Source organism: Callorhinus ursinus, unplaced genomic scaffold (genome assembly GCF_003265705.2).
Source record: "Callorhinus ursinus isolate GAN/ISIS: 27379988/994484 unplaced genomic scaffold, GSC_fseal_2.0 scaffold54, whole genome shotgun sequence".
Classification (NCBI taxonomy): Eukaryota; Metazoa; Chordata; class Mammalia; order Carnivora; family Otariidae; genus Callorhinus; species Callorhinus ursinus.
The window spans coordinates 3,585,063-3,597,700 of NW_027397116.1; the positions used below are offsets into that span (position 1 = coordinate 3,585,063).

Below are 12,638 nucleotides of genomic sequence, written 5' to 3' on the forward strand. Positions count from 1 at the left end.
CTAAGCCTCAGTTAACCCAGCTGTAAGTTGGGGTTAATGGTAACACTTACCATAGAAAGTTCTTGAGCTCAGTCGACAGCACACGCACTGTGCACCCCAGACCAAGGGCCCCTCCGGTTCCAGCACAAGGTGTGGGGTGCGCGGGCGCCACCTGCTGGTGAAGCTTCATGCATCAGGAGGCAGCATCCAGGTGACCTACTACCCTCTTAGGGTCTAAGCAGCCCCCATTCCAGGGTTCGCCCCACTCCCCTCTTCATCCCTCCCAGCCCTTGCGTCCAAAGGTGGTCTCCTAACTCACTCGAAACTGAACAGTGTCTCGGGTCCCTCCCTCGAAAGCAGCCCTGTCCGACAGAACTTTCTGACACCGTGGAAAGACGGGACACCTGCATTGTCCAATATAGTACCCACTACCCATGTGCAGCATTAAGCACCTGACATGTGGCTAAAGCAAGTAAAAACCTGAATTTTTATTTCATTTTATTTTTTTTTAAGATTTTATTTATTTGAGAGAGAGAATGAGAGACAGAGAGCACGAGAGGGAAGAGGGTCAGAGGGAGAAGCAGACCCCCCGCTGAGCAGGGAGCCCGATGTGGGACTCGATCCCGGGACTCCAGGATCATGACCTGAGCCGAAGGCAGTCGCTTAACCAACTGAGCCACCCAGGCGCCCTTTTATTTCATTTTAAACGTAAGCAGCCACATGTGGCTAGCAGTTACTGAACTCACGCAGCACCCCGGTAAAGCCATGCGCGGTTCTCAACCAGTCTGCTGAGTTCAGCTTCGCAGGGACCTCAAGAATCTAGATGACCAGGCCACACCCCAGATCAGTTAAATTCATCTTAAATTTGAAGCTTTCTTTGGGCACTTATGTACGGCCAAAGTTGAGAACCATTGCTCTAAGAGCAGCATAAGATCCCCTGGGGGGTTCCTGTGAAAATGCAGATCCAGATCCTTAGGTCTGAGGGGGGACGGAGATTCTGGGGCTCTCACAAGCAGACGCTGCTGGTCCCTGGGCCACCGTGAGTAGCAAGGCTAACCCAGCCCTCTGATCCATTCACTTATGCAAACAGTACTTCCCATGAGCCCAGCGGCCTGACGGTTCTGGCTCCGGGAGTTTGCATTTCTGGAACTATATGAAACTTCAGGACGTGAGAGCCTCCGTTTTGAGAAAAGCTCCATTTTCCATTCTAAAGCAAATGGCTAATGAACTCCTGAACTGGGCAAAAGGACCCTTGGACCTGGCGGGAAGTGGCCACTGTCTTAGAAGCAGCAGCTCGTATAGCCATCGGGAGACGGGCTTAGTTTGCAGTTACCCATTTTGAGAAAATCCCAGGAGAGGTACACACCCAAAAGTTAACCGTAGTTACCACTGGGAGAGAAGATTAGACGGAGAGGGAGGAAGAAGGGGGTCCTTCTGCGCAACTTTCAAAAAGTGAATCAAAATAACCATAGAGAAAAAAAACGAAGGCGAGTCTAAGAGAATTTCGCTAGAGGACCTAACTTCTTCCAAATCAGAGGAAGGCCTGACCTCCCGGTCAAGTTGGTGTTTCCTGAGTGTGTTTTGTACCTATTACTCTTCTGGTAAACGTGTGAAGGACCATAGCTGGTGGCCTCCTGGGACGCACTGTGGACAGCGTGGGCTGGGGCAACTGCAGAAAGCTGCCCCCAACCCGAATCCAGAAAGTTCCCTTCTAAGGCAGGAAGAGACGTGCAGATGTGATGAAGGAGCTAGAGCTGCGAGAGGATTACAGGCACTCTGGTGGGCTCTAAATGCCATCACACGAGTCCTTGTCAGGGGGCAGCAGAGGGACTGAAGCTGCTAAGCTGTTGGCCTTAGAGACAGAGGAAGGGACCGTGAGCCAGGGAATGCAAGGGTCGCTCAGCACGCAGGACGAGGTGAGGGAAAGGCTTCTGTCCTGCAGCCTCCGGAGGGAGTGGGGCCCTGCCAACCCCTGGGTTTCTGCGCAGTGAAACTCCCTTGGCCTTCAAGTCTCTAGGCTCATGGTCATGTGTCAGAGCAGTCCTAGGAGACCGGCACACAGCACTGAAGTTCCAGGACTGGGGGGAGGATAGCAGGAAGCACCAGAACTGAAGTCCCAGCCACCTGGCTTCTCCGATTCTGTTCCTTCTTCTGAACATCGGGGCTACTACCACGCCTTTGTAATTCAGCGGGAGCACGAAATGAGAAGGATGTGGCAGTTGGCACACAGCGGCTCCCCTCCGCTGCCGTTTTCCCTTTAGAGGAACTGCCGAAGCCTGTCTTCTCCTACGTGCCCTCTGTGCAAATAAACACCCAAGACGCTGATGCAGCCGTTATCCCTGAAACTATGGCGTTTACCCATCATAATACACCATTAGATGTGGGCCCTGTAGGGAGAACTATCCCTTACCCTTGACCACTAAATTAGCTACTGTGCTGTTCATGTGCCAACCTGACTGGGCTAAGGGATGCCCAGACGGCTGGTAAAACATGGTTTCCGGGTGTGCCTGTGAGGAGGTTTCCAGAAGTTATCAGCAGCTGGTGAACTGTGCGCAGCAGATGGCTCTCCCCCAGTGTGGGTGGGCATCACCCAATCCATTCAGGGCCCAGACAGAACAAAAAGATGGAGAATAGGGGAGTTCGATCTCTGCTTGAGCTGGGACATCCATCTCCTCCTGCCCTCAGACGCCAGCACTCCTGGTTCTCGGGCCTTGGGACTTGGGACTTAGACCCTCTGCCCCCTTGGTTTTCAGGCCTTCAGACTCAGACTGGATCACAATACCTGCTTTCCTTTTTTTTTTTTTTTTTTTAAGATTTTATTTATTTATTCATGAGAGGCAGAGGGAGAAGCAGGCTCCCCACAGAGCAGGGAGCCCGATGCAGGACTCAATCCCAGGACCCTGGGATCATGACCTGAGCCGAAGGCAGATGCTTAACCGACTGAGCCACCCAGGCGTCCCAATACCTGCTTTCTTGGGTCTCCAGCCTACAGATGGCAGAAGGGGAGGCCTTCTCAGCCTCCATGATCATGTGAGCTGATTCTTAGAATAAATCTTCCCTTATATCTACCTACCTGTTCCCTTATTCTATTCTATGGTACTGTGTCTCTGGACAACCCTGACTAATGCAGCTAACGGACATAACTATTTCCCTAAAAGGCAGAGAAAGGAGCAGGGTGAAGGCTGAGAAGTCGCCGTGGTCTGACAGCTCTGCAAAGACAGGCGCTGCGTGTCAGGATGGGGAAGGACACAAAGCCTACAAGTTCCCATGGGCCATAAGCATCCATGAGGCAATGAAAGCCCATCCCTGTGTCCCGAGTGCAAAGGACAAATCCCCGCCTTACACACTGAACTTCAGCCCTATTCTGTGGACTAGCATTCCCTGGAGATGGGCTTCATTTTAAAACATGAAGCTGAAAGGATTAGCAGCGCGATTTATTTCATTTCGGTGTGCTGCACTAGCATACAGCGAGTCTGTGTATTTAAAAAAGAGGGCAGGCTGTCCGTCGTGCAAGGGCCGGAGATCGATTTCCTCCACCAGCACCGAGGGGAAACAAAGTGCTTCCTCTGGCGAGGTGACCATCACGCAGAACGTGACCGTCAGTGTGATCCTGACGGTCGCCATTCTCAATGGAATGACAAGGGCCCAGAGCTTACAAATGTCAACGAGCAGAAAATGATCTCTACTGACTCCACCAGGAATTGAACCAGGAACCCGTTCTTTGAGCACTGTAGGGGGTCAGATCTGTGGGAGAAGCATAATCCTGGTCCCTCCCCCTGTTCTCCAGAAGGGTGTTAAAGATTTCACAGACACTGGCTTTGAGCACAATCACAACTTCCTTGATTAGTATCTCAAAGGCACTTAGGCACATTTTCATAGGAAAGGGACTGAGACATGAAGGACACCGAGCCATCCTCTTACCCCGAAAGGCACAATTCTGGGTTTGCAACAGAAGGCAGCTGTCCGGCCTCTATCGAGGTCAGGCCTCGCTCCACGCCTGGCCACGCCGCACGTTCTCAAAAGGCAGATTCCACATCACCCATCTCCACGCACACAGTCTTCAGCTGTGAATAATACTCGATCGTCACGCGGCCATTCTCTCTGCCGAACCCTGAAAGGAAGAGCGGGCTGAGGATGAGCCACGTGACTGAAAAGTCATGGTGACCGGCAAGGACAGGCCCGGCTGACCCCAGCAGGGGGAGGAACACACAACTGACAAGGTTTGGGACGAAGTCCTCAACTGCCCATACCAGCTGTGGAGCCAGGCACGGATAAAAGTGACCCACTGGCCTTCGGGGAGGGAGCCAAGGCAATAGCCACGTCTCATTTCTACGACAGGAATCCTAACTTAGGTATGTACCGTTGTGGCTGAGATCTGAAAACGTTCAGGCTTTCCTATCCAGTGTGAAAGCAGTCTCTACAACAACCGACGGACGCCTTTGAAAGTTGGTGCTAACTTGGGGCGCCTGGGTGGCTCCGTCGGTTGAGCGCCTGATTCTTGATTTCAGCTCAGGTCATGGTCTCAGGGTCGTGAGGTGGAGCCCAGCGTCGGGCTCCATGCTGGGCGTGGAATCTGCTTAAGATTCTCTCTCCCTCTCCCTCTGCCCTGCTCTCTCTCTCTCTCAAAAAAAAAAGAAAAAGAAAAAAGATTACTTCTACTGCTTAAGAGCTAACCTTATAGACTAACTTTGAGATTATGAAACTTAATAGAGATACAAAGATCTGATTGCATAGGTCCAAATGGGGAAGGGCATCTTAGCAACAAAATGTGGAAAACACAGTCTGCTTGATGTTCTCTCTCCCTCTACCTCTCCCCCCACTTGTGTGCACACCCGTGCACACTCTCTAAAATAAATCAATCAATCTCTAAAGATTTTTTTTCTATTTCAGAGAGCGAGCACAAGCAAGAGGAACAGGGGGCAGAGGGAGAGGGAGAAGCAGACCCCCCGCTGAGCAGGGAGCCCAATGCGGGGCTCGATCCCAGGACCCCAGGATCATGACCTGAGCTGAAGGCAGATGCTTCACCGACTGAGACATCCAGGCGCCCCCAAAAAAAAAAAAACAAACTAAAAAAAAAAAAAAAAAAAAGCTGGTGCTCACTAAAACTTAACTCTACATAATAGAATTTTCAACCTTTTCTTACACCAGATCTGTTAAGAGCAGCTTGCTGTTTATACCCCATCAACTCACAGGAGCAGGGGACTCTTCGGGTAGCGCAGATTACTCAAAGTCCAAGCACTGCCTGGTCACTAAGTCACACGTCACAAGGACAGCATCCCACACCTGGCATTTCTTGTCATCCTGCCTCAGGCTTAGGTAGGCTCTGCCTCCAAAGGGCAAGGCCCGGTCCCCACACATCCATGCCTCCAGGGACATTATTCAAAAGGTGACTTCTACAGTGGCTCTGGCAAGGCCTCGCTCTGTCCTTTGTCCCCTTTCACACCCTCTGAGCACAGAGCTAGTTGGGTGGGTTAGTCCAGGTTGTTGCTCCTCAGATCTGGCCACATTTCGGTCTCTCTCTCATCCAAGACGAGACAAGCCTGAGCGCACGGATCCAAACATTTCGATTTGTGGAAGGGAAAGCTGGCCTAGGAGGGCCCTCTGAGGCCTACACTGTAGATTCCAAACTTTTCCCTGCACCGAGGGTTCTAGCTTAATAAAGCAGCGCCCTGGATCCCACTCTGCACTCTGTGCCTGTGTGCCCAGCTCCTCTGGGCCCCGTGCAGGGACGAGGGTGATCAGTGGAGCATGACCAGGGAATGCCGGGGTAATAACAAAACATAGTAAATCAAACTCTCAGATTAATACCCATCATCTCATCGGCTCTCCTCGGGGTCTGTTTGCCAACACTGTGATGGCCACAAACACGAGCCAAGAGGCCAGGGGTCAGGCTCTTAGCATGGTGCTGCTACAAAGTCGAAACCGATTTTCAGGGAAAGATATGGGAGATTATAGAGAATATTTACAGGCAATAAGCTCCAAAGAGAGAACCTCAAAGTAAGGGCTCTATCCTGGACGCCTCGAGGCTCCTCCTCACACTGGACTTCCACATGCGCCATGTTACAGTAACGCGTGCCCAACTGACCGAGTCCACGTAAGCGACGGGCAGCAGCTTAGGGACAACATTTCTGGTTGTAACCCTAGGGGCTGTCATTGTTGTTAAAAACAAGTTAATATATGCTTTCTGAGATGTAAGAGCCACTTTACATCTAAAAACTCCACAGTGGGGCACCTAGGTGGCTCAGGAGGTTAAGTGTCTGCCTTCAGCTCAGGTCATGATCCCGGGTCCTGGGATCCAGCCCCACGTCGGGCTCCCTGCTCAGCGAGGAGTCGGATTCTCCCTCTGCCCCTCTTCCCCTGCTTGTGCTCACTCTCTCAAATAATAAGTAAAATCTTAAAAATCAAATCGTAAAATAAAATAAAATCATAAAATAAAATTAAATTAAAAAATCCACAGTGAGGGCGCCTGGGTGGCTCAGTTGGTTAAGCGATGCCTTCGGCTCAGGTCATGACCATTGAGTCCCGCATCGGGCTCCCTGCTCTGCGGGGAGTCTGCTTCTCCCTCTGACCCTCCCCTTTCTCAGGCTCTCTCTCATCCTCTCTCAAATAAATAAATAAAATCTTTAATTTAAAAAAACGCTCCGCAGTGGATGACAACAACCATCCCTAGTATGGAATCTCTGGGAGTGGATTTATGCCTCCAGCGATCACAGACTGTGAAGAACTAATTCTAGCCACGAGATAAACTTTTTCGAGATGTCTGCCAGCCGTTCACAAGCTAAGCTGTATACACGTCAGAACCTTCTGGAGAGCTTTTTGGGGTGGGGGGGGAGTTGCTTGGCTTCCATCCCCAGAGACTTGTGTGGGTCTGGGGAGGACCAGGAATCAGGACACTGTCCCAGCTGATTCTGATGCACAGCCATGTTTGGGAAGCTGGTCTGTAGAGTCTGAATGACACCCCATGTCCCCAGAGACCCGGTCTGCCCTCGCGCTTGCCAGCCAGCGCCTCACCTGACTTCTTATACCCGCCGAAGGGCAGCTCCACTGGGCTGACGTTGTAGTTGTTAATGAAGCACATCCCGGCCTGCAGCCTGGCCACCACTCTGTGAGCGCGCTGGATGTCCCTATGAAGCAAAAAAAACAAACAAAACGTGGTTATTCATAGTTTCTTTTGCTCCTGCTCTAACAGGAAAAGTTAGACTACCAGTTCTAAAGGTCTCAAAGTATTGCCAACTCATTTCCTCACAATGTGTTTTAAAATCTTGTGGCATCCCTGCAAAAGAGAGAAGGACTTGAGTTTGAGAGTCTCATCCGAAAGCATCTATAAAATAAGCAGCAGCAACAAGGAGGCCAAACACTTCGATGGGGAGAAAAAGAGTCTTTTTAACAAATAGTGCTGGAACAGCTGGCTATCCACACATCCAGCAAGTAGGAAGGTCAATACCTTTCTACAGCACATATAAATATGAACTCAGGTCACAGACCTAAAACATCAAAGCAAAAACCATAAAACTCTTCAAAGAAAACAGGAATAAATCTTCAGGACCCTGGGCTAGATAAATCCTTCTTAGACATGGTACCAAAAGTAACAGACAAAAAGAAAAAACCAGAATGGGACTTGGTCAAAATTTACAATTTTTGTACCGCAAATGAGACTATCGAGAAAATGAAAAAGACAACTTCGAGGCATGCAAATCAAAACTACACTGAGGGGCGCCTGGGGGGCTCAGTCAGTTAAGCATCTGCCTTCGGCTCAGGTCATGATCCCAGGGTCCTGGGATGGAGCCCCGCATCGGGCTCCCTGCTCTGCAGGGAGTCTGCATCTCCCTCTCCCCCTGCTCATGCTCTCTCTCTCTTAAATAAATAAAAATTTTTTTAAAGATTTTATTTATTTGGGGCGCCTGGGTGGCTCAGTTGGTTAAGCGACTGCCTTCAGCTCAGGTCATGATCCTAGAGTCCCTCGATCGAGTCCCGCATCGGGCTCCCTGCTCGGCAGGGAGTCTGCTTCTCCCTCTGACCCTCTCCCCTCTCATGTGCTTTCTCTCTTTCTCATTCTCTCTCTCTCTCTCAAATAAATAAAATCTTTAAAAAAAAAGATTTTATTTATTTGTCAGAGAGAGAGAGAGAGCGCACAAGCCGGGGGAGCAGCACACAGAGGGAGAAGCAGGCTCCCCGCTGAGCAGGGAGCCTGATGCGGGGCTCAATCCCAGGACCCTGGGATCATGACCTGAGCCAAAGGCAGACGCTTAACGACTGAGCCACCCAGGCGCCCCTGAATAAATAAATCTTAAAAAGAAAAAACAAAAAACCACACTGAGACACCACTTCACACCCAGCAGGATGGCGGAAACCAAAAGGCCACACAGTAGCAAGGGCTGCCCCGGATACGGATGGGGATGCGGAGAAACCAGCCCCCCGCCACGTTGATGGTGGGCACGTGAGGTGGTGCTGCCTCTTGGGGGAACAGCTGAGCAGTGCCCAGAGAGCTAAGCACAGAGGCACCATGTGACCCAGCAGTTCCACTTCTAGGGATGTGCCACAGGCAGAAATGAAACACAGCCACACAGAGACCCAGATACAAGTGTCCACAGAGACATTATTCATAATAGCAAACAAGTAGAAACAATCCAAATGTCCACCAGGTGAATGAACAAGATGTACCCACGCAACGGAATATTATTTGGAGATAGGATGAGGTACAGGCACCTGCTACAACACAAAGACCCGAGAGAACATGCTGCTAAGTCGAAGAAGCCAGTCACACAACGCCACATACTGTAGGACTCCATTTACATAAAATATTCAGAATAAGCAAATCTGTAGAGCGAGCAAGTAGATTAGGGGTGGCCGGGGCCTGGGGGGAGGGGAGATTGAGAAATGGCTGCTCATGTTCGTGGGATGATGAAAATGTTCTAAAATCAGATTATGGTGATGCTTGCAGAACTCTGTAAATACACTGAAAAACAATGGGTAAATTAACAGTGGGTACGGTACATGAATTATCCTATAAAGTGTTAAAACAGTAACAGCATACTGAGTCACCCTTTGTGAGCGCCTCCATCCGTCCTGTGGCGGCAAAGCAAGAGCAGAGACAACCCATTCGGTGCTCACAGGGAAAAAGCAGCTCCTCAGGGAGGACTGACAGGGCCCTGACACTACTAGTCAGCGTGTTATCCTGACGGTGGATACCGCTGTGCAAGTCCACAGGGTGCACAACACCGAGGGTAAACCCTGACGTCACTGTGGTCTTCGGGCAATTACGGTGTGTTCAAGTAGGTTCATCAATTACAACCAATGTACCCTCGGGTGGGGGACGCTGATGACGGCAGGTGGGGGGGTGGGGTAAATGGGAAATCTCTGTGCTTTGCCTTCCACTCGGTTTTGCAGTGAACCTAAAATTACTCTAAAAAAAAGAAACAGGGACGCCTGGGTGGCTCAGTCCGTTGGGCGTCTGCCTTCGGCTCAGGTCATGGTCCCAGGGTCCTGGGATCGAGTCCCACATCAGGCTCCCTGCTCCGCAGGAAGCCTGCTTCTCCCTCTGCCTGCCTCTGTCTCTCTGTCTCTGATAAATAAATAAAATCTAAAAAAATAAAAAAATAAAAAAATAAAAGTAAAAATAAATAAAAAAAAGAAACAAACAAAAAAGCAGCAGCTCCTCAATCTTTTCTTTCTCCAGAGCTCCAAGAGAAGCTATTTCTTTTTTTTTAAGATTTTATTTATTTATTTGAAAGAGAGTGAGCGAGAGAGAGAGAGAGCACAAGCAGGGGGAGGGGCAGAGGGGGGGAGAAGCAGGCTCCCCACTGAGCAGGAAGCCTGACCTGGGGGATCATGACCTCAGATGAAGGCAAACTGAGCCACCCAGGTGCCCCAGTGCTATTTCATTCATCAGACCCTCCAGGGGGTCCTGAGTCTTCCTTCCCAGGTTCCTCATCACAAAACTAAGAAAAAATTGAACCCTGTATATATCCCAAAGAAACAGCATAATTCCAAGTGTAAAGCAGTCTTGGAGAACTGCCTAGGACTGCCAAAGACTAATCAAAGTTTGTATATGATCAAGCAATCTGCAATCATTTTCAAGGAAATTTTGTTCCCAAATCACTTTTTACTTGTATTATAGTGGTTAAAGTTTATGTACAAAGATCTTAATCACAATTTTACTTACAAGAGTTACAACTGGAAACAACAGTCTACATATGCAACAACTGAAAAAAGGCCTACATATTTTACAACACATTCCAATTAGGAATTACTCTAAAGCCACGAAAAATCACCTTTTTGAAGAATACTGCCCAGTGTTTATATGCTTACAGGTTTCTAAATTCCTTGACATGTAGGTTTTCAGTAGGCACCCAACCTGATGCTTTACATAGATCAGAATCTTAAATATTTGTCCAATGAATGAATGAAATAGGATAGAATGTTCATCAACACTGTTTAAAGCTCAATTTAGGGGCGCCTGGGTGGCTCAGTCCTTAAGCATCTGCCTTCCGCTCAGGTCATGATCCCAGGGTCCTGGGACTGAGCCCCGCATCAGGCTCCCTGCTCCGAGGGAAGCCTGCTTCTCCCTCTCCCACTCCCCCTGCTTATGTTCCCTCTCTCACTGTGTCTCTCTCTGCCAAATAAATCAAATTTTAAAAAAATAAAATAAAATAAAATAAACCTCAATTTAAACTCAACAGCAGGGGGCGCCTGGGTGGCTCAGTCAGTTAAGCGAGTGCCTTCGGCTTTGGGTCATGATCCCAGGGTCCTGGCATCAAGCCCCGCGTCGGGGTCTCTCTCTGCTCAGTGGGAAGCCTGCTTCTCCCGCTCCCTCTGCCCCTCCTGCAGCTTATGATCTCTCTCTCTCGCTCACTCTCTCTCAAAAAAAAAAAAAAAAAAAATCTTAAACTCAACAGCAGGGGCACCTGGGTGGCTTAGTTGATTGAGCATCTATCTGCTGGCTCAGGTCATGATCCTGGAGTCCGGGATTGAGCCCTGGTCGGGCTCCCTGCTCAGCAGAGAGCCTGCTTCTCCCTTGCCCTCTGCCCCCCTCCCCAACTCGTTCTCTCTCTCTCTCAAATAAGTAAATAAAAAATCTTTTAAGAAAATAAATTAATAGGGCGCCTGGGTGGCTCAGTCGTTAAGTGTCTGCCTTCTGCTCAGGTCATGATCCCGGGGTCCTGGGATCGAGTCCCACATCGGGCTCCCTGCTCAGTGGGGGGCCTGTCTCTCCCTCTGCCTCTGCCGCTCCCCCTGCTTGTGCTCTCTCTCTCTCTGTCAAATAAATAAATAAATAAAATTTTTAAAAATTAAAGAATAAAAAAAAGAAAACAAATAAACAAACTCAACAGCAGGGGCTCTGGCCATTCAGGGCAAACTGAGAGATCCTACTTGGGCACCTTCGGACCTCACCTGGAGCAGGCAGAAAATGCTGATGAACATGTCAACTCCAGAGAGGAAATGAGGGCAGTGGCCTCTCTGGGCAGACCGAGCATCCGTCCCCTATTTCTGCAAAGCTGCATGAGTGTCCTTTCCCACATACCTGGTAAAGACACCAGCCGCTAAGCCAAAAGTGGTATCATTGGCTCTTTCCAGAACCTCAGCTTCAGTGTCAAATGGTAAAATGGACATAACTGGTCCAAAGATCTCTTCTTTCACGCAGGTCATATCGTCTCTGCAATTAGCTGCAAACATCGTAATAGAGTCAAACATCAGTGAAGGAATGATCGTGCTTGGTGCTTGAAAATATCTTTTCCACAGTAAGCACTGAAATACACAGCGGTAAGAATGCCTTGAGAACCCTACTCGAAACATCGGGTGCGTATCAGCCAAAGTCTGAAAACCAATCCTCACGTATCTACGAAGATGGCAAGTCTACGTTCTCTTAAAAGGTTGTTCAGAGCTTGTGTATATACAAAGTACAAAAAGCATTCTGGTCACTTGTATGTCACATTGTACTTTGGGGACACCTGAACTATCTTGAAGATGTAATAAATAACTCTCAGGTTGTGCTTAAGGATAGTTCATTATGTTCTAATTCTCCGAAAACTAGTAATCCACATACGACATTTAGGTAAATGATTAGCCAGAATATTAAATTATTCAGGACAATCACTACCCAAGAATCCCAGGAAATATTTTATTATCTCCTGCAGGTTGGTAACACTGCATGGCTCTGTACGCAGTGAATTCTATGTCGGAGACTCAAAGGTGATGCAGGCATGAAGTAACAGGCGGCAGGCAAGGGAAGGAAAGGTTCCTGTCTGAAACGGAACACTCACTGTACTTTGGCCCACAAATCTTTTTTTTTTATTTTGTATTGTTATGTTAATCACATTAGTTTTTGATGTAGTGTTCCATGATTCATTGTTTGTGCATAACACCCAGTGCTCCAGGCAGAACGTGCCCTCTTTAATACCCATCACCAGGCTAACCAATCCCCCCACCTCCTCCCCTCTAGAACCCTCAGTTTGTTTTTCAGAGTCCATCGTCTCTCATGGTTCGTCTCCCCCTCTGACTTACTCCCCTTCATTCTTCCCCTCCTGCTATCTTTTTTTTTTTCTTAACATATATTGCATTATTTGTTACAGAAGTACAGACCTGTGATTCAACAGTCTTGCACAGTTCACAGCGCTCACCATAGCACATACCCTCCCCAATGTCTATCACCCAGCCACCCC

At 49.0% G+C, this 12,638-nt stretch overlaps 1 protein-coding gene across 1 annotated transcript in view; it reads right to left on the reverse strand.

Annotated features, from left to right (window-relative positions):
- Positions 1-3,796: 3,796 nt before the first annotated feature.
- The window catches only part of ALDH9A1 (aldehyde dehydrogenase 9 family member A1), a 13,926-nt gene continuing 5,084 nt past the window's right edge, over positions 3,797-12,638 (reverse strand). The window contains exons 4-6 of the mRNA XM_073884078.1: positions 11,501-11,832; positions 6,991-7,103; positions 3,797-4,090 (exon numbers count right to left, since the gene is read on the reverse strand). Of these exons, the coding sequence (XP_073740179.1) occupies positions 3,996-4,090; positions 6,991-7,103; positions 11,501-11,832 (540 nt within the window). The 3' untranslated portion in view covers positions 3,797-3,995. The remainder of the gene's footprint in view (positions 4,091-6,990; positions 7,104-11,500; positions 11,833-12,638) is intronic.